General features: G+C 37.1%; 1 protein-coding gene across 8 annotated transcripts in view; it reads left to right on the top strand.

Annotated features, from left to right (window-relative positions):
- EHBP1 (EH domain binding protein 1) overlaps positions 1-27,189 on the top strand; it is a 350,719-nt gene that overhangs the window by 271,079 nt on the left and 52,451 nt on the right. For 5 of the 8 annotated variants that reach the window (XM_064268639.1, XM_064268644.1, XM_064268637.1 and 2 more), the window contains 3 exons: positions 13,283-13,430; positions 22,895-23,002; positions 26,119-26,243. In XM_064268639.1, the coding sequence (XP_064124709.1) occupies positions 13,283-13,430; positions 22,895-23,002; positions 26,119-26,243 (381 nt within the window). The remainder of the gene's footprint in view (positions 1-13,282; positions 13,431-22,894; positions 23,003-26,118; positions 26,244-27,189) is intronic. The other 3 variants (XM_064268640.1, XM_064268642.1, XM_064268641.1) reach the window with 3 other exon arrangements.

The following is a 27,189-nucleotide window of genomic DNA, read 5'->3' on the forward strand; positions in this document are numbered from 1 at the left end:
TTCAGTGAAGAGAAAGTATTATTCTGAAAGATACATTTGATTGTTTTTTGTTTTAGGGGCAACTACCATTTTCCAGCATTTTTAAAGAATACAGTGTCTTAATTAGATTTGCAACTATTCTAAAGATAGTATGTTCCCTAACTTTTCGACATTTCAAATTTTTAAAAGACATTGAAAGCCCCACACTGGCCCGCGCGACGGGCAGCCTGTGACAGCAGTTTTAGAGAGCTTCCTGGACTATTTGACAAGGTTTCTCAGCGCTGAGGCCCATATGCTGGAGCCTTTAAGCTGTTTCTTCCTATCAGTTTCATTATCACCTGCCTCTGAGTCTCCAATATCATCAGTAAGCACATGCAGAATCATAATTATGCCATGTACAAGTTCTTTGATAACATGTACAGTTTTCTTCTTAATTCTTTATCAAATGCATTGATCGTGGCATGTGTGCATTGATCCAGGTCCGCCATCTGGCTGTGTGTGATAAGCACGGTGGCATCTTTGCATTTCCACTGTCATTCATGGCGCTACAATTTGGCTGCAGGGGAGTAGTGGCTGGGATTAGCCCTGTTCTGCTACTTACTTGCATTTTAAGTTGACACCTCTACAGCGGCTCAGACCACATTACAAACTGAAACACATACGCACGACTTAGTGATGTGACACTTCTCAATAAGCTTACTCCACCAGCTACTCAACAATCTGTAATTGGATTTGTAGGAATAACAGCAAAAGATTTCCTAAGAATTGCCAGGGACAGAAGGTGAAGTTTTCTCATTATTGGCAAAAGGCTAGGTATAGATCCTAGACGATTGGTATTTTCCATTAAAAACAAGCTGCCAGCAGTTTGCAGGACATTAAAAAAAAAAGGGACTGGCAAGGCATACGGTTTTCACTTGTCCTTTACGTTTTGATCACTTGTATGTTATGGGATTTTTCCAGTAAAACTGAGAGGAGGAAAAACTTTCAAGTGTATCAGTAATGTGGCTCCTTTGTTATTTGAGAGATATAAAATAGCAAAAAGACAGTGTGTAGGTATTTTCTTTGTGGAAGAATAAGAATTCCAAAACATGGTTAACTAAGGAGACTTTTCTGACTGTCTAACCTGACAAAACAAAAAACACTCCTTCCTATGTTGCATGTATCTGATAACCAAAAAAAAATCTGGTAGGCCTGCCAAAAATTCTTGTTTTATAACATCACTTTTTTTTCTATCTCAAACATCAAGTTTACACAGGAGAAAAGCCCTTAGGTGAGGCGCTATAGAAGTTAGCGCCTAAAACTGAATAAGCAGTTTTTAGACGCCCTGTACAGCATAGCTTTTGAGAGACATAGAATATGTCATCTTTTGGGCTGGGTACAGTGTGTTCTCCTTACTCACGAAGGTGTTCCTAGCTTTGCCTGCCCCGCATCACTCTTGTCAAACGGCTAGTCGCTATCAGCAGTTTTTTGCAATCTGGTTGTTCTGAGTGGAATCAGAAGTTGTTGTTTATAAATAAATAGTTTATAAATAATAAGAGTTACAAAGAAGGAAGGTCATGGACGTTTTGAGACAAAGGCAGGTATTGGTAGAGCGTTAAATTCATCATAAAGTGATCCTTATTGATAGCTTTATTAGCAGACATCTTGCAGAATAATTTATGAGTAGAGAATGTCATTTCAGTATCTGGACAGGAAATGAAGTAGTATGAGTGTGTGTGAGTGTGTATAAGGTGGTGGGGAGAAGAGAACACATCAATTTGAATACTTAGAAATGTTCTAGTAAAAAAGACCATAATATGAAATGGTCATATTTCCTTTTAAAATGACACATGAATGTCATACTTCTGAAGGGTTAAGTCCTATTTATCTGAGTGGAACCTCAGGACAGTTTTGCAGAATGCTTTAACACAAATACCTATGGTTTATTTTGACGTTACATTTTTTTGTTGGTTTCTTCACTTTATATACTTGAACTGTTAGACCTTTTACTTTTTTGCTGAGAAAGATGTATTTGTAGCAGATTAGAAAAGCTAAACTGTTTCTTTACATTGAATAATCAGCCTGTCATGACAAATCTATCTCCTTCTGCATGAGTAGGTGCCAGTCTGACTGGCTTCTTTTAGGCTCACACTGGGTTTTAAGCTGGATCCATGTGCGTGACTGGCAGTGCATTTGTTGGGCCAGATCTAAGGAGCCAGAGAGCGTTCAGCTCCTTTTTGCCTACAAAAGAGCAGCCAGACAACCAGCAAGAGGCCTTGGATGTAACACAAGGTGATACTTACTTAGTCAGCCATTCTTCTTTTTTTCTTGTAATTTTTTTAAACTAAGAAGTTATCAATTTCACAAAGAAAAGAGGAATTAAATTATCAAAGGGTCCTCTTTTTTGAGGCCCAAACTCTTTCCATTAATTCTGCTAATGTAATTTGAAGTTGTCAAAAACACAAAATAATTGCTTTTATAATCCTAAAGTAATTTAGAGAAATACACTACCTACTAAGAATTAAAAATATTAGTTGAATGAATGAAAGAAACTGCTCACTGATGTAAAATATAAAGCTTTATATTTCAGATTGCTCCCAGATATATAAAGGAAAGCTCATTCACAGCATTAACTTGATCATGCTGTCTTACTTTTGGAATTCTTTATTTGTATAGCATGGAATGCCAGCACTTAGGCAAAACAAATGCTACAATTAAAAATAATATCTGCTGTATATTGAAACAAAGAGAAAAAACGAGAGTGTGCTATATTCAGTTTCGTAAATTGAATACCAATGAAAGTCTAAATTCTTAAAATGCATGTCTACTTTCTTCTGAGTCACTTTATATTTCCTACTCATATATTAAAAACTAGAGCTCAGATTTAAATTCGCATTGTTTACTATTTTGCCTATGTATTTTAAACAAATCCAAAATTTATTACTTACTACTAAAATAAATGTGATTCCCAGGGTTGATCAAAGATTTCCTCTGACCAGATGGGACAAACTTGAGAAAGATTTTGACTTTCCACTCTGTTTTGCAACAAGAAAGGCTGATTTTTTTTTTTTTTTCTTTCTTTCTTTCTTTGTTAGAGAAACAGAGATCAGACCATCCCCAGAGAAATGAGCAGGTGTGGCCATTTCTAAGCATGTCTGCTTATATTACAAACCAGCATAAGAAAAGTTTGAAATGGATTGAAAAGATCTGCTAAACAGTTTTAATGTTTCACCCTAAATCCTGTTTATTCAGTCAAGAGCTGATCAAGCTGGCAGTAAAATATCTGGTCTATCCAAACCTTTAAGGATCTTGTAGTTTTATTTTTTATTTTCATTCTGTCTTCTGTGGCAAGTGAATAGGTGCACTTCAGTAATCCTCGCCTCTGGACAAGCACAGAATTTTTTTTCTTTTCTTTTTTTTTGCCCTTTCTGAATGCCTAATAACAGAGCCTTGCTTCCTGTCTAATGATGAAAGAGTGGCAGTCAAGTTCTTTTTCTTAGTTCTACTACAAAATTGAGGAATTTCATGGACCATTTTGAGAGCAGAATCCTGTGAAATATCAGCAGTATTAAGTAAAGCCTTCTCCCTCTTTTTTTTTTCCATTTTAGGTGGGTTAAAATTTATTTAGCCCGATTAATAGGAGTCTAGTACAAGTTTTTTTTATTAATAGGAGTCTAGTTACAAGTGTACAACACTGAAGACAACACCAGTAAGTGCAAGATATTGTGCTTTTGAGGGACGTGAAGGATATGGAATTATGGTTTTTGTTATTTGCTTGCTTTTAATGGAAATAGGGTGCTTTGTTCTATTAGAAACACAATTTTACAAAGGGTAAGGATGCAAACTGCATTATTGGAAATAATGTATTTTTTAAGTTTTGTTAAAGCTTATTTCATGAAAACGTGTCTGGATCAGACATATGTTTCTTAAATAGAAAGACTTTTCAATCTGTTTTTTTTCCCCCGCTGATTGAATAAAAATATCTAATGTTATGCAGGACCCTTGGGTGGGTAATGATCTCAGCAGCTATGCCGACTGACAGTTTCTCCTGTTCTCATTCACCTTCACAAATCCATGGCATCATTTTTTTGGCTAAAGTAAATGTCTGTTGGTGATGTTTGCGGCAAGTATAAAAAGGACCCCCCATGGCAGCCATTTTTATTTGATTCCTAAGACCCAAAGGCTGCTGAAAGAACAAGTGAATGAAGTTGAGGATTGGAGAAGCTTGATTTTCTTGTTCTCTGTGAAATGAAACTCTAGGCTTTTTCTTCCCCTTCCCCTTGAAAGCAAAAGTCTGCTAGGGGGTTGTAGCTGTGTCAAAGCCTCTGGGATGCCACTGCTGATCACTTTAATTACTACGACTAAGGAGGATAAAATTAAAAGTAGCACCATTGAAGCAGTGGAAGAAAGCTTGCCTAGATGTCGGTGAACTGTGAAATATAAAAATTGCATACCAATACATTGTTATGGAAAGGAAACAAGGAATTACATTACTTATTCCTGAAGAGTTTGTCCTTAAATTGTCAAGTTTCACTTGTGCATCTATCTATAACAGATTGTAGACCATTTCAGAATGATAAGAAAACTAGTAACTTGAAGATATGCTGGGCTAAATATTTTTTCAGTGTATGTCCAATGTGGTTAGTTCTGATTCGTCGTCCATATTTGAATATTTTAAATGCATTGTCTTGAAATATGGGCCTTTTTTTTGCACCATAACAGGACTTTTGCCTTCTGAAGATGTGGTAGCAAAGAGAAACGCAAAGCTTAAATGTGCTACATTTAGCAGTTTCCTCAAGGTTTATAATTTGAGGTCAGGAACCTAAGTTTTAAATAAATGTGAACAAACTAGTTTCTCATCACCTGTCTGTATTCAGTAGCACGAAGGGGAATTTAACCTGATTTGTATAGCCCAAGTGTAAGTAAAGAACTGTGATTTTAAAAAAAACAATAAAAGTAAGGCCTCAGAAAACTACTCTGACAACAGTGATGCAATAGATAGGACAAAGGCTTCGAAATCAAATGAACACCGATTTTGATTCTTACTGTGCCGTTTACAAGATGTATGACCCTGGGCAGTGTATGTAGGTGCAGGATCTGGTTTCTGTCAAATAGTAGCTACCTCGCGGGGTTGTCAAGAGGCAATGAGAGAACACATGCGAGGGCACTGTGCACCAGGCAGAAATGTATTTACTCAAAAATCTGTTATAACTTATAAAAAGATGGTAACAGGGAGGGAGACCTCCCAGAAACACAGCTTCCATAAAACCTTCCAAAGAGTATGTCCATTTTACAAAAGCTAGATTTAGCCTATATAACTCTTCTAGCCCTAAGCACAATGAAACCTGTGAGAGCCCAAACTGCCTTGTTTTTCCAGGTCTTGCAACTTTTCTATCACTTGTTTTAGTGGAAGCTATTTGAGTTTTCCTTCTCTGACAGGTTTCCACCTTACACAGGTTCTGGCTTTCACAGGTTTTGCTATAATACTATATAGAAAAAGGTAAGTGTCATCAGACCCAATCTTAGAAATAGGAGGCCTGGCTGCTTTAATTTAGTCAAGTTTGTTTAGACCACAGAGGTAAATGAAAGATACTTAGGTTTCCTGTGTATCAAATTTTTCAAGTAGACTTTTTAATGACAGTAGTTTCCTAAGTTGCCTTACCTGTGCAGCCCTCTCCAGTGAAAAGATTACTTTTCCCCCCAGCAGACATAGTGAATGAATGATTTTCTACCGTGAGTCACTATCTTCCTGTAATGCAGAATGGTCAAAGCAAATAGCAAAAACACACCTCTATACTTGGATAGGTTTTGTCAAACCATCATTGTCAGAAGTAGTCATTATGTATGTACTGAGCAAGCTCGTGCTGAATGCTGTACAAAATCAGTGAAACAACCATTGTTGCTACTTTGTCATTTTATCCCTTGGATGTAAGCAATATGGTTATTTTGAGTAGCTTTTATTGCTATTCAATCTTAAAATATTACTGCAAAAACTGACTTTTAATGGGGCATACATATGAAAATTCAAATGAAATCATTTTATTTATGATGAATCTGGAAATTAATGCTGTCAAACTAAACTGGATTGCGTAATCAATTGCTATAATTACATCTTTTCCATGTGACCTTAACAATTAACTTTTATTTTCACAGTTGGTTCTCTTTGTCTTAAGGGAAGTTAAAAGGTGAGAAAACAAACAATGCAGATCTGCCATCCCACTGGAGAGCTCTAGGCCCAAGCAAAACTGTCTCTGTGGTGTTAGGACGTTAGCAGAAAAGTAAATCAAGGCGATCTGATAGGGAACTAGAATTCTGTCAATCAGGCTCAAGATTTTGTGCTGTGTCCATAAACTTTGTTTACTGTAGGGTTTTATGAGTTGTAACCTGCCCTTGCAGTCTGTTAATGAGGCTAAATCTTGCTACTTGAGAATTGAATTACAGCACACCTCTGGGCTAATGGTTATAAACAGAAAGCCCCATTAGGGCTGCATTCTGATTTGTTCATTTGCATTTTTTTCTATTGTATAGAGAACAATGATGGGTAAATAGGTACAAACAAACAATTTACATGGAAATTGATAAAGTGTCCCTAATTAGTATTTAGAGTTGGTTTTATTAATGATTGCCTGCTTTCAATTGAACTCATGGTAAGCTCTCAGAAACGTTTGCAGATGGGCAGTGTTAGTTCCGGAGAAGGGAGCTGGTAGCTTGTGAGGAAAAAAAAATAGGTTTCCATTTCATATTCAGAAAGCTAGAATCGCTTCTTTCATTTTAACTCAGTTAAGATATCCTCAGACCACTTCATCTTAGTTTGAATCACTGGAATTCCAGCTCTGCAAAAATTTATTATTCACGCGGTGAAATTCACTTAAAACCTAGTTGCCTGAGGCAAATCAAATAATGGTTTTTATTAGAGCTCTTAACTTTTCTTAAGTTTGAAAGATGAAAGTTTAGTAAAAGCTCATTTTTCCTCAATTGGTCATGTAATTTGATACTTTTGGGATCAAATACTTTGGTGGTTAAGAGTAACGGCTGTGGAGTCAAACAGACCTGGGCTGGACTCCTGGCTCCAACATCAGTTCTTTGTGACCTTGTGACTTTAAGCCTAAATATTGCCTTTAGTAAAAAGGAGGTTGTGAAAATTAAGTGAGATAATGTATATAAAGCACTTAGCACATAAAAGCTCAGGAAACATTAGCAACCATCATCATCATCAAACCTGCATTTCCTTTTATTCCTAGTGTATTTTCCAAGTTCAGAAATACTGATAGTGAACACAGTATTTCTGTAGATTATCCCTGCATCTTTAGTCTCACTCTGCCCACTGCCTGCCACTCCTCTGCCTACAAATGAGCTTTAGTCTCTAAATATGAAGAAAGCTACCCCTGAATCTGTTAGACCTAACGTTCTTCCTTTGCCCCTTCCACCATCCGAGAAAGCCTACAATCTCATCTTTCCTTCCTTCTCTCAGGATTCTTTTTTTACAAATCACTTTTCTTATAGGAGTAACCCATCTGCATTATAGAAAATTAGAAAATCCAGACAAATTAAAATATCACATTTCCACAACCAGAGATCTTTAACATGACAACTTCGTGTATACCCTTCCAAATTATCCTACATATGTATATATATGTTGTTGTTAGGTGCCATCGAGTCGGTTCTATACTCATAGCAACCCTTTACATAACAGAAGGAAGCACCGCCCTGTCCTGCGCCATGCTCAGAATTTTTGCCATGCTTGAGCCCATTTTGCAGCCGCTGTGTCAGTCCATATCGTTGAGGGTCTTCCTCTCTTTTGCAGACCCTCTACTAGGCATGATGTCTTTCTCCAGGGACTGATCCCTCCTGATAACATGTTCAAGTATGTGAGACGTTGTCTCGCCATCCTTGCTTCTAAGAGCATTCTGGTTGTACTTCTTCCGAGACAGATTTGTTCATTCTTTCAGCAGTTCATGGTATATTCGATATTCTTCACCAGCACCACAATTCAAAGGCGTCAATTCTTCTACAGTCTTCCTTATTCATTGTCCAGCTTTCGCATGCATATGAGGTGATTGAAAACACCATTGCTTGGGTCAGGTGCACCTAATCCTCAAGGTAACATCTTTGCTTTTCAACACTTTAAAGAGGCCTTTTGAAGTAGATTTGCCCGATGCAATGCATCTTTTGATTTCTTGACTGTTACTTCCATGGGTGTTGCTTGTGGATCCAAGTAAAATGAAATCCTTGATAACCTCAATCTTTTGTCCGTTTATCATGATGTTGCTTATTGGTCCAGTTGTGAGGATTTCTGTTTTCTCTATGTTGAGGTGTAATCCATACTGAAGGCTATGGTATTTGATTTTCATCAGTAAGTGCTTCAGGTCCTCTTCACTTTCAGCAAGCAAAGTTGTGTCATCTGCATAACGTAGGTTGTTAATGAGTCTTCCTCCAATCCTGATGTAATTTTCTTCTTCATATAGTCCAGCTTCTTGGATTATTTTCTCAGCATACAGTTTGCATAGGTATGGTGAAAGGATACAGCCCTGACGCACACCTTTCCTGACTTGAAACCATGCGGTATCCCCTTATTCTGTTTGAATGCTTGGCTCTTGATCCATGTACAGGTTCCTCATGAGCACAATTAAGTGTTCTGAAATTCCCATGTCTACGACAAACTGATAGATGAGTGGGGGATATATATAGATACAGATATAGATATATATGAAGCCTGGTGCCACAGTGGTTAAGAGTTACAGCTGCTAACCAAAAGGCCAGCAGTTCAAATCAGCAGCTGCTCCTTGGAACCTTATGGGGCAGTTCTGCTCTGTCCTATAGAGTCACTATGAGTTGGAATCGTCTCAACGGCAATGAGTTTGATTTTTTCTTTTATATAGTATATATATATATATCTTATATATATATACATATATACTATAAATATATATTTATATGAGTCAGAACTGACTCAACAGCACCTAACAACACCAATGTGTATATGATATATACGTGTGTGTATATATATGTATGTATGTATATATATATTTACATGTGTATTTGTTTGCCAAAAATGATATGAAGTTATTGCTGTACATACTATTCTATTAACTAATTTTTTTTCAGTCCAATTGCATTTCTTCTCATTTAACACTATGATTATATTCAGTTTTGTCTAATTGACTCAGCAATGTTCCTTAGAGCTGATTTGTCAAAACCAGTGTCAATCCAGGACTATACATTGCATCTGCTTGTTAAGTCAGCTTTGTTGTTGGTCATGGTGGTTGACTGGTTGTATGTTGTTGATGTTCATTGGTTGATTTGTTTTCATAGCTATAGCTTGTTAAAGTTGACCTGAATATCCTACCTTTCGGATTTATTAGATTGCTTCCTTGCTGTGTTGTTCAACTCGTTTCTGTATCCCCTCTACTTCTGATTAACTGGAAATTGTATTGGAAGGCTTAGTGGATTCACTTTGAACGTTTTGGGTAGAGTATATGGGTAATATATACTTCATGGGCTTCACATCAAAAACACATATGATTGACCTAACGTTAGTGGTACTGAAACTGACCACTAGATTAGGTGTTAACACTCTGATTTATAACTAGGTTATCCCCTTGCACCTAGAAAGTAATCTGTATGTGTTACTTAAGAATATCTTCCAATTATCATTGCCGTGTAACAGACCACCCCAAACTTAGTAGTACTAAGGGAAAAAAAAAAGTCTTGTTACTGTGATCACAGATTCTGTGGGTCAGGAGTTCAGACAGGGCACAATGGGAATGCCTTTTTTCTGTTCCACATTATCTGGGGCCTCAGCTCAGAAAACTTGAACAGTTGGGGGTGACTCCAAATGGCTGGAGGCTGACATCATCTGAAGGCTTCCTCATTCACATGTCTGGCACCTGAGCTGGGCTGACTCAAGGTTGAACTCTGCTGGGATTGTGCACTGGAGCACCTGCACGTGGCTTGGGCTCCTCTCAGCATGGCAGTTGGGTTCCCAGCAAGAGTACCGAAAGCAAGAATTTAAAGAGAAATAGGCTGAAGGAGTATGGGCTTTTCTGGCCTAACCTTGGAAATTACCAGCAGTACTTCCACATTCTGTTAATTACATACAAGTCACTAAGGCCAACCCAGATTCAAGGGGAGAAGAATTAGACTCCATGTCTTGATGAGGGGGTAGCACAGTCCCAGCAGAAGGCATGTGGGATGGGAGAGATTGGTGCAGCCATCTGTGGAAAGTAGAGTGTACCACAGCAGAGTATGAGTGTCTAGTTCCCCATCATACATTTACCTAAGAGCTTTCATAACAGTTGCTAATCTTTACCAGAACCAGCCATTGCATTATGATTTGCAAAGTGATATTTTTATAATTTTATCATTCATTTTGCATTTATTAGTTGGCATTATTTTGTAAAGTAGAGCTTTCTTTCATTGAATGGGGCTATTTAGTTACCCTAAAATTCAGTTGCTACTGAAAAGACAAGGTAATTGCTTGATTCTTTTAGTTACTAATTTTCAAAGTTATTTTAAAAGTTGCTTCAAATGGTAACAAATGAGTTTTTTCCATTCTACTTTTTGAATATCGTAATGAACTCATGAATTTTCAATTATTCAATATGTGATTTCATTGATTAGATTCACTGTAGCCGTTGTTCTTTTTTATACAGAAATTGTCCCAGTTTGTCCACTGGGAATTTTAAGCTTGTCCTTGGGTCCATTTGACACTCCCGTTAATTTCGACAGCCTTATTTCTAACGACCTCAAAGTTTGTGACAGAATTGCCTAGACTTGAGCTCCACTCATCTAGTTCCTTCTGCTGTCTCTAATGACGTTGCTCACCAAGCTGATTGCCCTTGCTTAAATTTTCAGACTCATCAACCTCTAACATTTCCTGCAGTTGATTACTCCTTTTTTTTCTTGAAAGCCTCTTCTACTTTGATTCTCTTGATATATCAGCGTTTAGTTCTCTTCCTCCTATTTCTTTATCCCCTTTTCCTCTTCTTATCTAAATACAGATGTTTTCCAAGTTTTAGTCAGTGGCCATCCTATCTCTCTACTCTATCTCTTCGGGGGCTTTCATATAGCCCTATAACTTCAGCATCAGCTGTCTAGTCATAATTTGATCGTTCTAAAGCCTATTTATGTTTCTGACCTCACCTTCTAGTATGATTTTCGCTTTTCAAACTACCTACTAACATCTTTACTCAGAAGTCCTGCCAGCGCCTCAAACTCAGCCTGTCTTACCCCAAACCTCTCCCCTCCTTCTTATATGTCTTGTTAACTTTTCTATTTTCATAGTTAGTGTCACAATTCTGCTAGTTGTCCAAGTTTAAAACTTCTGAGTCATTTTTTTTCCTCTCTCCACGTCTAATCATTCACCAAGAATTCGTACAGGTATCAATTCTACCTCTAATATGTTTTTTATACGCATCTCTTTCTATTCCCATTGCCACCTTCCTAGTCCTGCATCTCACTACAGTGTCCTTGGACTGTTACAAAAGCCTCCCAACCAGTCTCTTTGCATTCCCTCTATGCCAACGTAACTTCTACATTATTGCCAAATTAATCCTGTCAGGTACCCCTCTGTTTGGTCAATTCTCCTAGACAAAAACAACAATGGGGTGGGATGGGGGGGGAACTTTAGTTGGCCCCTACTGTCTTTAGAATAAAATATAAGCACTTCACCTTGTTGGACATGGCCTTCTAAGTCCATCTACTCAACAGTTTTTCTTGTCTTTCCATCACTATTTTGCCCTTTACTCAGGAAAACACGACTGCATTCTTTTCCCCCAATATACTTTCTTTTCTCTCTTTCTTTGTAGTACTATTCCTACCTCCCAGTCTCCACCTTCTATACTGACCTAACTGTCCCCAGCCCTGTCTCTACCCACCCAAATTCTACTCATTCTTCAGGCCAAACTAAAAAGCCATTTTTACTGTGATGCCTTCTGTTTGTTTGCCCTTCAGCCGAAAATACTTCCTTTCTCCCAAGTTCTTGCAGCATTTTGATGGATCTCTCTTTGCAGTGACTATTTTTTTCCTTCCCTGTATGTTGTAACCTTTTGAAAGCATAAATCATAGGTTATTCATGCTGAATTTTTGATAGCACCTAGCATGGTGCCAAGGTGTGTAGTAAGGACAGAGATGCACAGATAAATCAAAAAGATAGCTCCTGCCTTCAAGTAGTTAGAATTTAGTGGAAAGGAGGCATCTGCCCAGAGTTACAAAGTAACTTGACAAGTATTGTTTAAAAAAACAAACACACACATACAGAGTACTGTAGTAACGTAGAGGAAAGAGCTCTGAATTCCACCAGGAGGAGGGAAAGATGGTCCAAGGAGGTTTAGTGAATTTAAACTGAATCTTGAGGAATGAGTAGAAGTTAAATAAGATGAGAGAACATCCCATGAAGAAGAAATGACATTCAAAGCCACAGAGGCATGAAACTACATGATGCAGGCAATTCTGTATAAATTGATGTGAGGTTTTATGGAGGTTGGGAGGGTTAGGGGAGATAACCCTGCAAAGGTATGTTGGGGCTCTGGTTTGTTATAATCATGCCTTATTTTATATGCTTTCCAGTTTAAAGAGCAATTTCACATTATTTGTGATTCATAATGATCCTTTTTTAGTAGGCAAAAGCTATTTTAGTTATTTAATTCTCTGTAGTTTTTAGTTACTTTAAATGTCAGAAACTACATCAGATTTTACTTTTCTTAGTGTGTATCTGGTGGGGGGGAGGGAGTTATCATATATAATTTCATGTCATTACTGGGTTATTGTTATTGTTAGTTTTAAAATCAGAGTTGTGTAACTGATAATACTATCCCTACCTCTACTCCAGCCCCTAAAAATACTTAACCATTCTCTATATTTGATCAATATTGTCTAACAGCATTTTCTGCTGTCAAAGGTATCTTGTAGCTAGTTCTGTATGCTTGTATCACAAAATAGCAAGTTAAATTCTATTCTCAAAAAAATAATGTATTAATTGAAATTCTGTTGTCAGTATTATGGTTCTTTTCTATAAGAAGCCTGATTATTTTATTAAAAATAATTTTTGGTATTTTCTTAGTAATACGTATTGCCAAACATTCTTTAAAAGCTAGTTTAAATTTTTAATGGCCATTTTAGTTCAATAATTTGTAAATGTTAAAAAAATAATCTGATGCTAGGATGTCTTTTAAAAATGGTGTGACATCCAGCTGATATAGAGCATCCTATTTATAATGTGGGCCAAGCACTATGCTCTAAACCAGTTACTATCATGATGATCAGATTGAAAATGAAATTGCATTTCTGTCAATTACTGAGTTGGCAACTGTTCAATATATCTTAGCAGCAAGATGAAGAGCGACGTCGGCAGCTGAGAGAGAGAGCTCGTCAGCTAATAGCAGAAGCTCGATCTGGAGTGAAGATGTCAGAACTTCCCAGCTATGGTGAAATGGCTGCAGAAAAGTTGAAAGAAAGGTCAAAGGCATCTGGAGGTGAGTTAAAGAATCTCGTATCATATTCTACAGACAACCCAGAAATCTGCAGTGGACCTTTTGGGACTTTTTATTCTTACTTCAAAATGTTACATCAAATACATAAAGTTTCTAACTTATTAATATGGTGCAGAAAACCTAAAGGAAGCATAGTAAATCAGACAATAACTGTTGCTGTTTTCCAAATCAAAGTTTTGGTTTAATTTTTAGCAGTTGAGAAGTACTTTCTTAGAATATTGCTTTTTCAGGAAATTCATGTACACCATGTGATACACCATGATGCTTCCTTAATTGTACCAAGAGTGAGTAAATTGCAATCAAGTCTTCAACATCTAAATGGTGCGTTTTGAAATGAAGGATTTTCACTTTGAAGCAGATCTTTAGAAAGTAGCTTTAAAGATGCTCTGGCATTATAGCCTGACGTATAAGAATTTTTCATTTACTGGATACAACTTATTGTTTAGTACCCTACCAGTATAATTTGAGTTACGGTACTTTCACGTGAACCTCAAGATATCAACTAAAGTATTCTTGTCAGGGTTACTCAGATGAATAAGTTCCATGTCCGCTTCTTCTTAGTCTCCTTACTCCACAAGGGTCTTCTTCCCCTCCTTACTCCACAAGGGTCTTCTTCAGTGTCTGCAGAAATGATGATTCTAAGCTTGCTGTTGGGATATGGCCTATACTTATAATTGAAGAGAGGTTTAATTTTGCCTCTCAGTGCTCAATTTGGGTGCCTTGATTTTGGAAGGCTTCTCATTTTTATTTAAGAAGATTACATCCAAGAAGTGTGAAGGTTTTTTTTCTTCTTAGAGATATATAACCTATTAATCTACCAAACTTATCCTGAGTTTATCGTAGACTGCTAAGATCACCCTAAAGAGTAGGCAAGTGAGGACTCAAGTAAGACCTTAGAGAGCAGAAACATAGGTAAGCTGTTTGGAGGTTAATGATAACTTTCTTCAAAGTAAAGGCAAACTTATTGCCGTTATTTCTAATTGACTTCTTATATTAAAGTTTACTGTTGTAGAGAGTTCTGTCTAATGCCTATAGTATCTAACCTTCCTTCCCATAAATCTGAAGCTTATTTCCCAAATAGTTATGTATCTGTCCCTCTGGTCTTATCAGAATTTTTATATCTTAGTGAAATCCCTCATCTTACCTTTTCAACTCCTATCATTTAGAATTAGTATTGCAATTTCTACACTATTTCTCTACTACAGTTTTATATAACATCAGAAACTACTCACAACTACATTTGCATAATGCTGTTTGCTTTAATTTATCATTTATAACAAGGTACTTTTTTGATATCATAAAAATTCTAGATTTTCTAAGTATATCTAACAGTCTTTGCCTCCTTTATGTCTGGATGATAGAAAACCCCCAATTCCTTTATCAGATTTTTTTTTTTCCTCCATACAGACTGTTTTAAAACTCCTACTGCCACCTTCCTATGGCATCATAAAGCCATGGAGGAGAAGAGTAGTAATAGGGTGGAAATGTACCTAGTATCTGTTAAGTTTTTTTTTCAATGGTGTGCAGATAGCAATGCTTATGGGCTGTAAACTCTGGGAAGGCTAAGAAGGAAGCATTTTTAATTAATGGTATGGGATGGGTCAGCTATGTAGCTGGTCCTGTCTCTGTAATCTAACCAGGACTAGACTAGGCAGACAGACTTTGTCAGTTTTAGGACCCCAAAATAGGTAGCTTTCCTACTTGGTAATTGGAGAACTCGAAGACCTGAATTTTAACATTCAACAGCCAACGAAGTAGAGAAGTGAGGATTGCACTGGGGAGCTAGCAAAGGAGTACAGATTAGAATGGGGAAGCCAGGTGAGATGGAGAGGGCGAAGGGTTTGACAGACGACTTATGAAAACTGCTAAAGTACCTAGAATCTATTCCCTAAGGGTACCAAAGTGACGATGGTCCACGTCTCCCATAGGACACGCCTTACCTTGGATGCTGGAAGCAGTAATGTATCAGATATTGGGCTCTTAGAGCTAAGGTTGAACTAAAACAGGTGGAGCAGACCTATTCCCTGTCGTCAGAGGAGGGTACTGGCCTCTCTTCCTAAAGATGTATGGATCAGACCCAGTGTGCTCTGGCCTCAAGGTCTAAAGTTAAGCTGGTGAGGCTAGGGCTGAAAAAGGGAAAGGGTAGAATTCCTACCTGAAGTTCAACCATTCATACCTATGCATTTACGTGTCGAGCAGTGCCCACCACTGTGACCAGGACTCAGCAAACCTTTCCTGTAAAGGGCCAAAGTAAATGTTTTATGCTTTGTAGGCTGTGTGGTCTCTTGTCACAACCACTCAACTCTGCCCTTGGATGTAGCAGGAAAGCTCCCTGGAAGATATGTAAGTGAACAGGTGTGGCTATTGTTTACAAAAAAAAAGGCAGTGGGCTTGGTTTGGTCCCTGGTCTGTAGTTTGCTTGACCCTTGCATTGTAGCAAATTAGTAATTCACTTGGATTCACAAGAGTAATTCTTAAATTAAAATGCCCCTGTGAGGTTGACAAATCAGAGGAAAGAATAAATTAGTGTCCACTTTTCCAAAGACTAGTGGGAATCACCAGGTCTGAGAAAGGAAGCTTTGCTAGGTAATAGTGTGAAAGGAGGAGGAAGAAATGATTTGGGACCAGCCTAGATAGAGTAGTAGAAAAGGAAGAGTTGGAAGCAGTGGTCCAGAGTGACAGAGAAGAGGGTGTCATAAAGAAAGGGCAGAATGTTGTACGTAAAATAATAAGGCAGAAACACAGCCTGGGCAATGTGTTGAACACGCTCACCACTAAGACCTATTGTCTGAACTTACATGAAAGCTTGCTTGTTTTTTGTTCTCAAGCAACAACCTGCCTCAGTGAGGAGAGGAAGCTTACTAAGCTCGAGGTAAGGTGTCTTAAAGCTTCACGGTGTCCACAGAAAATACATGCAAGGTATTTTAGGTCATGTACAGCCATGTATTTAAGCAACCCAGTTGCAAGCAGACATAGCCTAATTCTTGTATAATAACAGAATCACACCTTGTCCTTGCTTTTACTATCCTCCATTTGACTTACTTGTAGGGTTTAGGACAGAATCAGATGATATTGGGGTGCGCTCAGGAGTGGATTATCCAAATAAGCAACATAAGCACAGGTTAGTGAAATCATTCACTAAAGATTAAGTAAGTACAAGTAAACCCGTGCTTACCTTGCTTACTGAGTCATCTGCCCCTGTCAGGGGTTGTAAATTTGAAAAGAGGCTGTGATTCTGTAGAAAGGTGCTATGGGGTTGGGAGAGGACAGATGCAATACCTAGAAGCAGAATCTTTGATGTGGTGAAAAAATTATGAAATTGTTCACTACAGATTAGTAAGTAAGCACAAGTAAGCCCTGCTTACCTTGTTTATTGGATGTTCTGCCCCTAGGTGTGCTGCACTTTTTTTTTTTTTTTTCAATTTTGCATCAGTCTGTAGTTACAGACCTGTAATGGTCTCATTTTTAAATCCTTATTCTAACTGTGTGACAGACTTGTAGGTTCATTTTATTGTGTTGATCCCATAGAGCAAAGGTGTTTGGGGAAATGCCTGGTGTTTTGTTTTTAGTTGTATGGTATTGTGGTCTGAGAATGTGGCCTAAATTTCTGTTTTGGGAATTTATTAAGGTTTTTATTTTGGCCAAATAAATGTTAGATTTTTGTGAATGGTGTATGGGCACTTGTACTTTGCATTATGACTGAATAAATGAAACTTTTTTTATTTTGTCCATGATAGTGGTTGTGTGCCTGCATAATACTTATTATTTTAGTTATAGAAAATGGATTTATATAAATATGTTGAGTCAAAATAAAATATTACTGGCCTTCAATAATTTTTATTTTGTTTCTATTAATAATATGTTTTATTTTAATATTGGTATTATGTAATAAATCTCTAATTTCCTTTCTGCTTTGCTAAAACCTAAGTTTTCAATGGTTAACCATAAAGATTCATTTTTAATATCTAGTTTCTTAAACACACACACAGAAAACGTAAGCATATGTATGCGCGTGCACACACACACACACACACACACACGCTCCCATTCTGCTAGAGAATCCGTTTAGAGCTTTTCCACAGGTGTTAAGAAATGTGCAACATTAGCTGTTGAATTCAGGGGTTCATCATAAAACTGAAGTCAGTGATTGGAAAAAAAGTGGAAATCCATTCTTAAGAAGACCTGAGCTTTATAGGAGATCAATTTTTACTCTTGCCCTCCCAAATAGTAATCCTTTTATCTAAGGTTAGCAATACATATATATAAACATTGAGTTAACCTGCTCAGCATTACTGGTGAGTGGTAGTATAGACAGAGATTTCATTTAGCTGGGAAATAAAATGAATGGCACCTGTTTAACATCACATAGGAACCCGGTACTGTATAAGTGGGTAATAAAAAGAGCTACAGTTTTCTGCGTATCACTGGAACCTGCAAGTACCCATATCCGGCCACATTTCCAGACTTACCTGTTTTCATGGCACTGCAATCTTTTTAGACACTCAGGCTGGAGAGTTGATTTTGGCTTCTCCTTCACACTTCCTTTCCCCAGTATCCCTCCCCCCACTACTCAGTATCCAGTCAGTTTCAAATCATGTCATACCCACTCCTGAATTCTTTTATCCCAAGTTAACCAAAAAAGTGAAACCCATTGCCGCTGAGTCAATTCCGACTCATAGCGACCCTGGAGGACAGAGTAGAACTGTCTGACAGGCTTTCCAAGGAGTGCCTGGTGGATTCGAACTGCCGATCTTTTGATTAGCAGCTACACTCTTAACCACTGCGCCACCAGGGTTTCTAAGAGGCTCTCCTTACTGCTTGCCTGGAAGCCATAAGTCTCTAACCTGGATTTCCTACTTCCAACCTTTCTGTTCTCCAGTTTGACATCTAGGTAAGCAGTTTTGCATGAAGGCTGATGTTACATGCATAGTACACTCTAGTGTGTAATCCCTAGACCACCTATTAGAATGTAAGAGTAACAGTATAGAAACAATGTTGAAGCTGCTCTAATTTAGAAAAGACATAAGCCTCAGTGCTTATATTACTACTAATTATTTTATACATACCTCACAACTGATTACAAGGCACTTTGGTTGAAAGCCGCTCCTATAGACTACTTTTAAATTAATCTTCTACATCACAGTGCTGATCATGTTAGAGCCTCAGTGAGGCTTATCTTATTCTAAACAAACCATAAAGGAATAAGTGTTATTATTTTTTGCTGTTGTTGTTAGTTGCCGTCAAGTCGACTCCGACTCATGGCGACCCCGTGTGTGCAGAGCAGAACTGTTTCATAAGGTTTTCAAGGCTGTTTTCAAAAGCTTTTGAAAGCAGATCTTCCAAGGCATCTCTGGGTACATTCAAATCAAACCTTTTGGCAAGTAGTCAAGCACTTAACCATTTGCACCACCCAGGGACACTCCTCCATTCCTACCAAGTACAATTTAAACTTCCCAGCCTGGCCTTCAGGGCTGCCTATAGTTTTACCTTTCAAGTCTTGCCTTCTCTTGTTTTCCTTTAAATAGATCATGTTTGAGACAAGTAAGACTTTATTATCATTCTGTAAACATATCCTACCCTTTCCTGCTTTCATACCTGTAATGTCCTTCCCGCAGTTGTACCTCTTGAAATATTATACTTCTCTAAAAACCAAACCAAACCCAACCCGTTGCCACTGAGTCAATTCTGACTCACAGTAACCCTATAGAACAGAGAGAAACTGCCCCATAGGGTTTCCAAGGAGCAGCTGGGGGATTTGAACTGCTGACCTTTTGGTTAGCAGCTGTAGCTCTTAACCACTGCACCATCAGGGCTCCTGTAAGACCCAATTAAAAGGTTAACTCTTCCAAGAAACAATTCGTGGTGCCATTGGCAAAGAGTTAATCTTTCCATCCTTTAAATGTGCAATGTACCTTATTTTTACCCTCTAACACTTACTGGTCCTACATGGTATTGTAGTAATGTGAACATCTACCTTTAAGACAGAATAAATTCTTGTACAACTTGTTATTTCCTGAACATCTTGCACAGTGTTTTGCAAATTACAGGTACAGTATACAATCAAAGTTTCCTGAAAAAGTAAATGAATGAATGTTACATTTTGTGCTTTCACTCTAGATATTGTTGTTGTTCACGTGCCTTCGAGTCGGTTCCGACTCATAGCGACCCTATGCACAACAGAACGAAGCACTGCCCAGTCCTGTGCCATCCTTACAATCGTTGTTATGCTTGAGCTCATTGTAGCAGCCACTGTGTCAATCCACCTCGTTGAGGGTCTTCCTCTTTTCCGCTGACCCTGTACTCTGCCAAGCATGATGTCCTCCTCCAGGGACTGATCCCTCCTGACAACATGTCCAAAGTATGTAAGACCCAGTCTCACTATCCTTGCCTCTAAGGAGCATTCTGGCTGCACTTCTTCTACAATAGATTTGTTCATTCTTCTGGCAGTCCGTGGTATATTCAATATTCTTCGCCAACACCACAATTCAAAGGCATCAGCTCTTCTTCGGTCTTCCTTATTCATTGTCCAGCTTTCACGTGGATATGATGTGACTGAAAATACCATGGCTTGGGTCATGCACACCTTAGTCTTCAGGGTGACATCTTTGCTCTTCAGCACTTTGAAGAGGTCCTTTGCAGCAGATTTGCCCAATGCAATATGTCTATATTGATTTCTTAACTGCTGCTTCCATGGCTGTTGCTTGTGGATCCAAGTAGAATGAAATCCTTGACAACATCAGCCTTTTCTCCATTTATCATGATGTTGCTCACTGGTCCAGTTGTGAGGATTTTTGTTTTCTTTATGTTAAGGTGCAATCCATACTGAAGGCTGTGGTCTTTGATCTTCGTTAGTAAGTGCTTCAAGTCCTTTTCACTTTGAGCAAGGAAGGTTGTGTCATCTGCATAACACAGGTTGTTAATGAGTCTTCCTCCAATCCTGATGCCCCGTTTTTCTTCATATAGTCCAGCTTCTCATATTATTTGTTCAGCATACAGATAAAATAGGTATGGTGAAAGGATACAACCCTGACTCACACCTTTCCTGACTTTAAACCAATCAGTATCCCCTTGTTCTGTCCAAGCAACTGCGTCTTGATCTATGTAAAGGTTCCTCATGAGCACAATTAAGTGTTCTGGAATTCCCATTCTTTGTTATCCATAGTTTGTTATGATCCCCACAGTGGAATGCCTTTGCATAGTCAATAAAACACAGGTAAACATCCTTCTGGTATTCTCTGCTTTCAGCCAGGATCCATCTGACATCAGCAGTGTTATCCCTGGTTCCACGTCCTCTTCTGAAACCAGCCTGAATTTCTGGCAGTTCCCTGTTGATATACTCCTGCAGCCATTTTTGAATGATCTTCAGAAAAATTTTGCTGGCGTGTGATATTAATGATATTGTTCTATAATTTCCACATTCGGTTGGATCACCTTTCTTGGGAATAGGCATAAATATGGATCTCTTCCAGTCAGTTGGCCAGGAAGCTGTCTTCCATATTTCTTGGCATGGACCAGTGAGCACCTCAAGCGCTGCATCTGTTTGTTGAAACATCTCAATTGATATTCCATCAATTCCTGGAACCTTGTTTTTTGCCAGTGCCTTCAGAGCAGCTAGGACTTCTTTCTTCAGTACCATTGGTTCCTGATCATATGCCACCTCTTGAAATGGTTGAATATCGACTGATTCTTTTTGGTATAATGACTCTGTGTATTCCTTCCATCTTCTTTTGATGCTTCCTGTGTCGTTTAATATTTTCCCCATGGAATCCTTCACTATTGCAACTCAAGGCTTGAGTTTTTTGTTCAGTTCTTTCAGCTTGAGAAATGCCGAGCGTGTTCTTCCCTTTTGGTTTTCCATCTCCAGCTCTTTGCACGTGTCATTATAATACTTTCCCTCTGGATGGCTAGTGATAATCAGTGGTGGATGGTTGGCGACAATAAAGAACTGCACTAAAAAAAAAAAAAAAAGCTTCCTAAAACTGTCAGTAGTAAACTGTCTCTGATACAGAGCAATACTGAGGAAGCGTTCTGAACACCTATATGGTATTCAGTTACTTAAACTACAAAATTATTTAGAGAAGTATTTATGAGGACAATGAAGTTGCAGATGCTCACTTGTATGAACTGAGTCAAATAGTGTGCTGAGACAGTTGATTAGAAAAGATCTCTCAACAGATTGTACTTATACCATGTAGCCATATATAATGCCTTAGCTGTTTCTTTGAAAGTACTTAGCAATGTTTTTATCTCTATGTTTTTTTCCCCCTTGTTCAAATAATGTTAACTATTAATATTAATGCTCAGAATAAGTATTTACTTGGAAGTCAAATTGGTGTTTAAAAATCAACACAGTGGTCTACAGAGAAAGGGACAAATGTTGAGGGATTAAGCCAAACCAAGAACTTCAGAACTTCTCAATTAGAAGAATCTTTGGAATACCTCACTATTAATAAAAGCTGCCCAATAAAAAAGAAACTGTAGAGTAGTAGGGATATTCTTCAGCTCCCAGTCCTAGAAAGCTATTTCTCCAAAACACACTGTGAACAACAGAATTTAAAGCTAAACTTCAAATACTCAAGTCAAGTTATTGCTTTGCTTTTTCAAATGTATAGAATTCAAAATTATTTAACCAGTTTTACCACTAGGAGTATTTATAAAATAGAAATTCTTAATATAAAAAAATTAAGACTCCATTAATTACTTGTGACCTAAAACATTTGACCAAGGATATTAAAAATATGATAAGACTTTCTCATTTCCATGTATTTAATTTTGAATGATAACAATTTTTCCCAGCTTTAGGTCTTCTAAGATGTTCTGTCTTAGTTGTTTCTGAGCTCTTTTGTACCCAAAAAAAAAAAAAAAAATTTATTTTTTTTTTTGTAAAGGCACTGTCTATTCTTGTCTCACTCTTGTCTCTCATTCTGTCCATAATGCTTTTATGATAATAATTTTATTACTAGCACAAGAGCATCCCTGTCTTCATATAGATGGCATAGAGTTACAAGTTTATAAAGTATGATTGGTTTCTTTAGGCATTTATACGTAATAAATGATAAAAGTGTAAAAGTTAGAAATATCATTTGATGACCATGTCACTAAGCCAACTTTATTTTTGTGTGCTGTTATTAGAGATTACTAATAGATTACCTTTTAGAATATAAGGACACAATAAGCTCAGTGATTCAGAGACAACATATGACAAATTGTCAAAATCCTTGCATCTGCTTTGATATGGCAGTTCATTTTTGATATATGAATGTAAAATATAAATGTTAATCCAATAGTGAAAAAGTGACTTAAGACTGAATTCTTAACTTGCTTATCTGTGCCAGACTTGAATATGAATAACTGTCATTAAAATACTAATTTTTTTCTTTAGTGTTTTAGACAAATGATATAAACTAGAAATATTATACTAACATTATTGCTACGTGTTCCTACAGATGAAAATGATAATATTGAGATAGATGCTAACGAGGAGATTCCTGAAGGCTTTGTTGTAGGAGGTGGAGATGAACTTACTAACTTAGAAAATGACCTTGATACTCCGGGTAATTTCATGTTATAAATATTTTGTGTCCTGCTGCATGGCAAACTTGATGGCTATATTTTTATTATCTCTTCAATGATAATAATAAGTTCTTTCTGTAGTTTTATTACATCTCATGTCCTCCCAGATCATTTAGTTAAATCCATCTTCCATCCATTTTGTTATTTTATTTTAGATTTAATATTAAAAATTTAGCAATAAAATTGGAATCGCAAATTGTACTCTGTGTTCTCTTATGACTAAGATTCACTTTTACATTTATGATATATGAGACAAGTTTTAGGCATTCAGTAGTCGCTTCCCTTTGTCCCAGCCTAAATATTTTGATGTGACCTTGTAAGGTATGGGTGAAGAAAAACAAACCCATTGCCATCGCGTTGATTCCAACTCATAATGACCCTATAGGACAGAGTAGAACTGCCCCATAGGGTTTCTTAGGAGTGGCTGATAAATTCGAACTGCCAGCCTTTTGGTCAGCAGCTGAACTCTTAACTACCGTGCCACCAACTCTCAGAGTAACCATAAACCAAAAAACCAAACCCATTGCTGCCGAGTCAGTTCCGACTCATAGCGACCCTGTAGGGCAGAGTAGAAATGCCCCTTAGGGTTTCTAAGGAGTGCCTGGTGTATTTGAACTGCTGAATTTTTGGTTAGGAGCTGTAGCTCTTAACCACTACACCACCAGGGTTTCCGGAGTACCCATAGAATACCTTAAAGATAAATCTAAACCATGGATCAGATTTTCTTACCTATTTTAGAGTTGATAGTCATTTTAGTTGTTAATATTATTTTGCAAATATTGTGTTTTCTTTAAGTATTTAAATATCACTACTGATAAATTATACTATGCATACTTACAGCTAATTACAGTAAGAGGTTTTAGTTGAGAACTCCTTATATAGACTGCTGTTAAATTAGTCTTATATCAACAAATCAATAAATCTCGTATCAGGAAATCACATTCGAAATTGACCTTCATAAGATCCTGTAAAATACAAAGATATTTGGTGGTGGTTTTTAATTGGTAAGTGTTCCATATGCATTGCCTTTATAAGCCAGCATTGAGTAGCAATCCAAAGCTTTGTATACATGTGGGGTTCCATAAATGCTTATTGAATTGAATTCTTGTAGCAATTAAAAGTCTTTGGTGATCTTTCTAGGCTGAAAGGTAAGGAGGCAAATTCCCTGATATTTCTTTTTTCCTGTAAAAATCTAAAGGGAAGGAGAGCAGACATTGTTTTCCCCAGCCCTTGCATGCCTCTGCAGTGCTAACCTGCTTTGTTTCTTCTCTGTTTGAAATCATGCTTTTATTTCTCTAAGGAACAATTGACCAGGGTCTTTCTAACCATAAAAAAACACCCAAGAAAACCCACTCCCTTTTGTCAATAGCTCCTTTCTGGGCCAGTATTAAATTATACTTTTCCTGGAAAGAAGTCAATATAGTTATAATTGGGTATGTCCAAGAAAACACTGATATTTTAGGGCATTTTTAAAATGTTGACCCAAAAATTAGGACTGCTTTTCAGTTCTTTCTATTTAAAATACTGTAGCACTTCGGTATGTTTGATTTTTTTCTTTTTGAAAAAGATTTTTATTGCTCCTTACCAATCCCAGCCCATCCCAACCCCATCCTTACCACCAAGGGCTTTATCAGAACTATTAACGTTCTTTCCTGCCGAGGACGTCCATAAGTGCAGAATTGAAGCCTCATTCAATTTATGGAAGTATAAAACCAATGACAATAAGTGTTCTCATTTTACAGTAGATTATGAAGGCAGGACAAATTAGCCAGTTCTTAGGTGAAGCAAGGGGAATTTTCTAGTTTCAGCTATAGCACCTTCATGGGATACTTTTAAAGGTTGGTTAATTTTAAGCCTAATAGGCTTGACTCTTACCCTTTTATAAAGCATTCTTCATATTTTATGTATGCCAAGAAAGAAAACACATCTCAGTTTTCCAGTCTGGAGTTAATTAATATATTGTTTACAACTCTCAAACATGCCTATAAGTGTTGGTATGTGCATAGGACAGGTTTTCCAGTTCAAATCTATGCTTTATTTCATGGCAATAAGAAGATAGGAATGTAGACTGGACTCTGGAAGCACTTAGAATATATTATGATTTTTATCCTTGCTTTATTTTCCCCAAAATTCTTTTTTTTAATATGTATGTAAAAGTCATAATGTTTTAATAATAAATTGTTTCATCTTTATCTTGATTTGACCATAGTTCATCAGATACTGTTTAAAAGAGAAGGCTGGCAATATAAACTGACCAATTTGCATGAAAGTCATGATAATAACATTGATTAAGAGTCTTATAATTACAAAAGTTATTAATCTTTATGAAAAATATCATTCACCAAATGGTTGGCATGTCTTAAAACCATTTTATTAAAGTTGCTTTGAATGAATTTGTTTAATTAGAACTTTTTGTGTTTCCATTTGTTTCTGAACTGTTCTATTAAAGATGAGTGTACTTGCTAAAAATAATTTGAAAGTATTTATTTTAAAAGTGATAAAAAAAAATAGCCACATTTTATTTCTGTTTTCTAAGTAGAAGGTATTCGTAAAGATATACCCAGTTTCAGGGCTGGGTATACCCAGTTTCAATGCTGGGTATATATGTTCACACATAAACATTGGCTTCTAACAGTGTGTATGTGATTATCTGGGATCATGTTAGGAATTTTTTTTAAATATGAATGTAATATGCTAGAATAATTAAAACTATAAAATAATGTGATTTAGACTCAAATATATCTCCTACTTTAAATATCTAGTTTGTAACAGTTTGCTCTATTATGTGTAACCTATGCAGTTATTTACATAAATACAGACATAGTTTTCAGGTAAGCATAGCTATGAACTATGGTAAAACTGAGTAGTCTTCAGTGGGTGTGTTGACTATATTTTTTAAGGGGAATGATTTTGGAGGAAAATACATATGTAGAAAGAATTCTGGATGTGTCTGGGCTGATATGCTATCTCGCAACCCTGATGTTCTTTTCCTCTTTCTTTTATGACAGTAATATTTTTATGATGTCATCTAAAATTGATAGCCTATGCATTTAAATGCATCTCACTTGGTTATTCATGGTATTTGCATATTTAACAGAACAAAACACTAAGTTGGCGGACTTGAAGCTGAAGAAGCTCCTAGAAGCTCAGCCACAGGTGGCAAATTCTCTCTCCAGTGCTGCCCAGAATGCTGTAGCCGAGAGCTCAGAGCAAGACATTAAGGTAAGTAGAAATTAACTTGTTTAAAACGTTTAACTTGGTATCTGTGTATTCTGATTTCCACTGGTACTTTATATTCTTGCCAAATTCTTCACATTAAGATGGAGTAAATTTTTTTATTAAAAGTCCAATAAATTAGATGTCAGTATGACAATCAGTATTTATATACTGTTTTTCAAAGAAACTGCCACTTTAAATTGATTGCACTGACATTTCAAATAAAACTAGAAGGTATATAGAAACTATTCTTGACTTCTATATTTTTCACTAAGAAAAATATTGATAAAGAGAATTCTAGGGTATTTTTCTATCATCCTCAACCTGCTGCCTGCTTAGATGAACTGGAATTTGTGCTATTTATAAGAATCCATCACACCTGAAGATGCTGATGTGGTTGAATGTAGATTTTTAAGATATTTACATCTGTTCTGAGCTATTATGAATCTTACCTTGGTAGGAGTTTAGCTAAAATGCCACATTATAAAAATATTATTAATAGTATCATTTTTGCTACTTATATGATCTCCACCCAAGTCTTCCTCCCTTTTCCTCGCATAGTATCATTAATATTTCTCCAGCTTTAGGGCACTTCCAGTCCTGTATAACTTTTCACCCACCTGCGGACTATGGGGACTGCCCTGCTGACTGAAAGGATTTCCTTCCCCTGACACAGAGATGCTTTGAAGTACCGAAACAATGACTCTCATTGCTTTTCCCTATACTGTCGGTTTCTATAAATTGGTGATGAAAGTGTGTGGCAGCACCAGAGGACTTTTGGTCTCTATCTTTGAACAAAGGAAGCCTGGATCAGGTCTGATTTTTTGCGTTCAATTTAGCTTTCTGCAGTGGATTTAATGCAGAATGAAGCTGGCCTAAGAATAATACAATGGATTGAAAAGGCTAACTGAATTAGTGGGTTTAGAGGAATACATTTGTAAAGTGGCAGAAG

This window comes from Loxodonta africana, chromosome 15 (assembly GCF_030014295.1).
Source record: "Loxodonta africana isolate mLoxAfr1 chromosome 15, mLoxAfr1.hap2, whole genome shotgun sequence".
Lineage (NCBI taxonomy): Eukaryota > Metazoa > Chordata > Mammalia > Proboscidea > Elephantidae > Loxodonta > Loxodonta africana.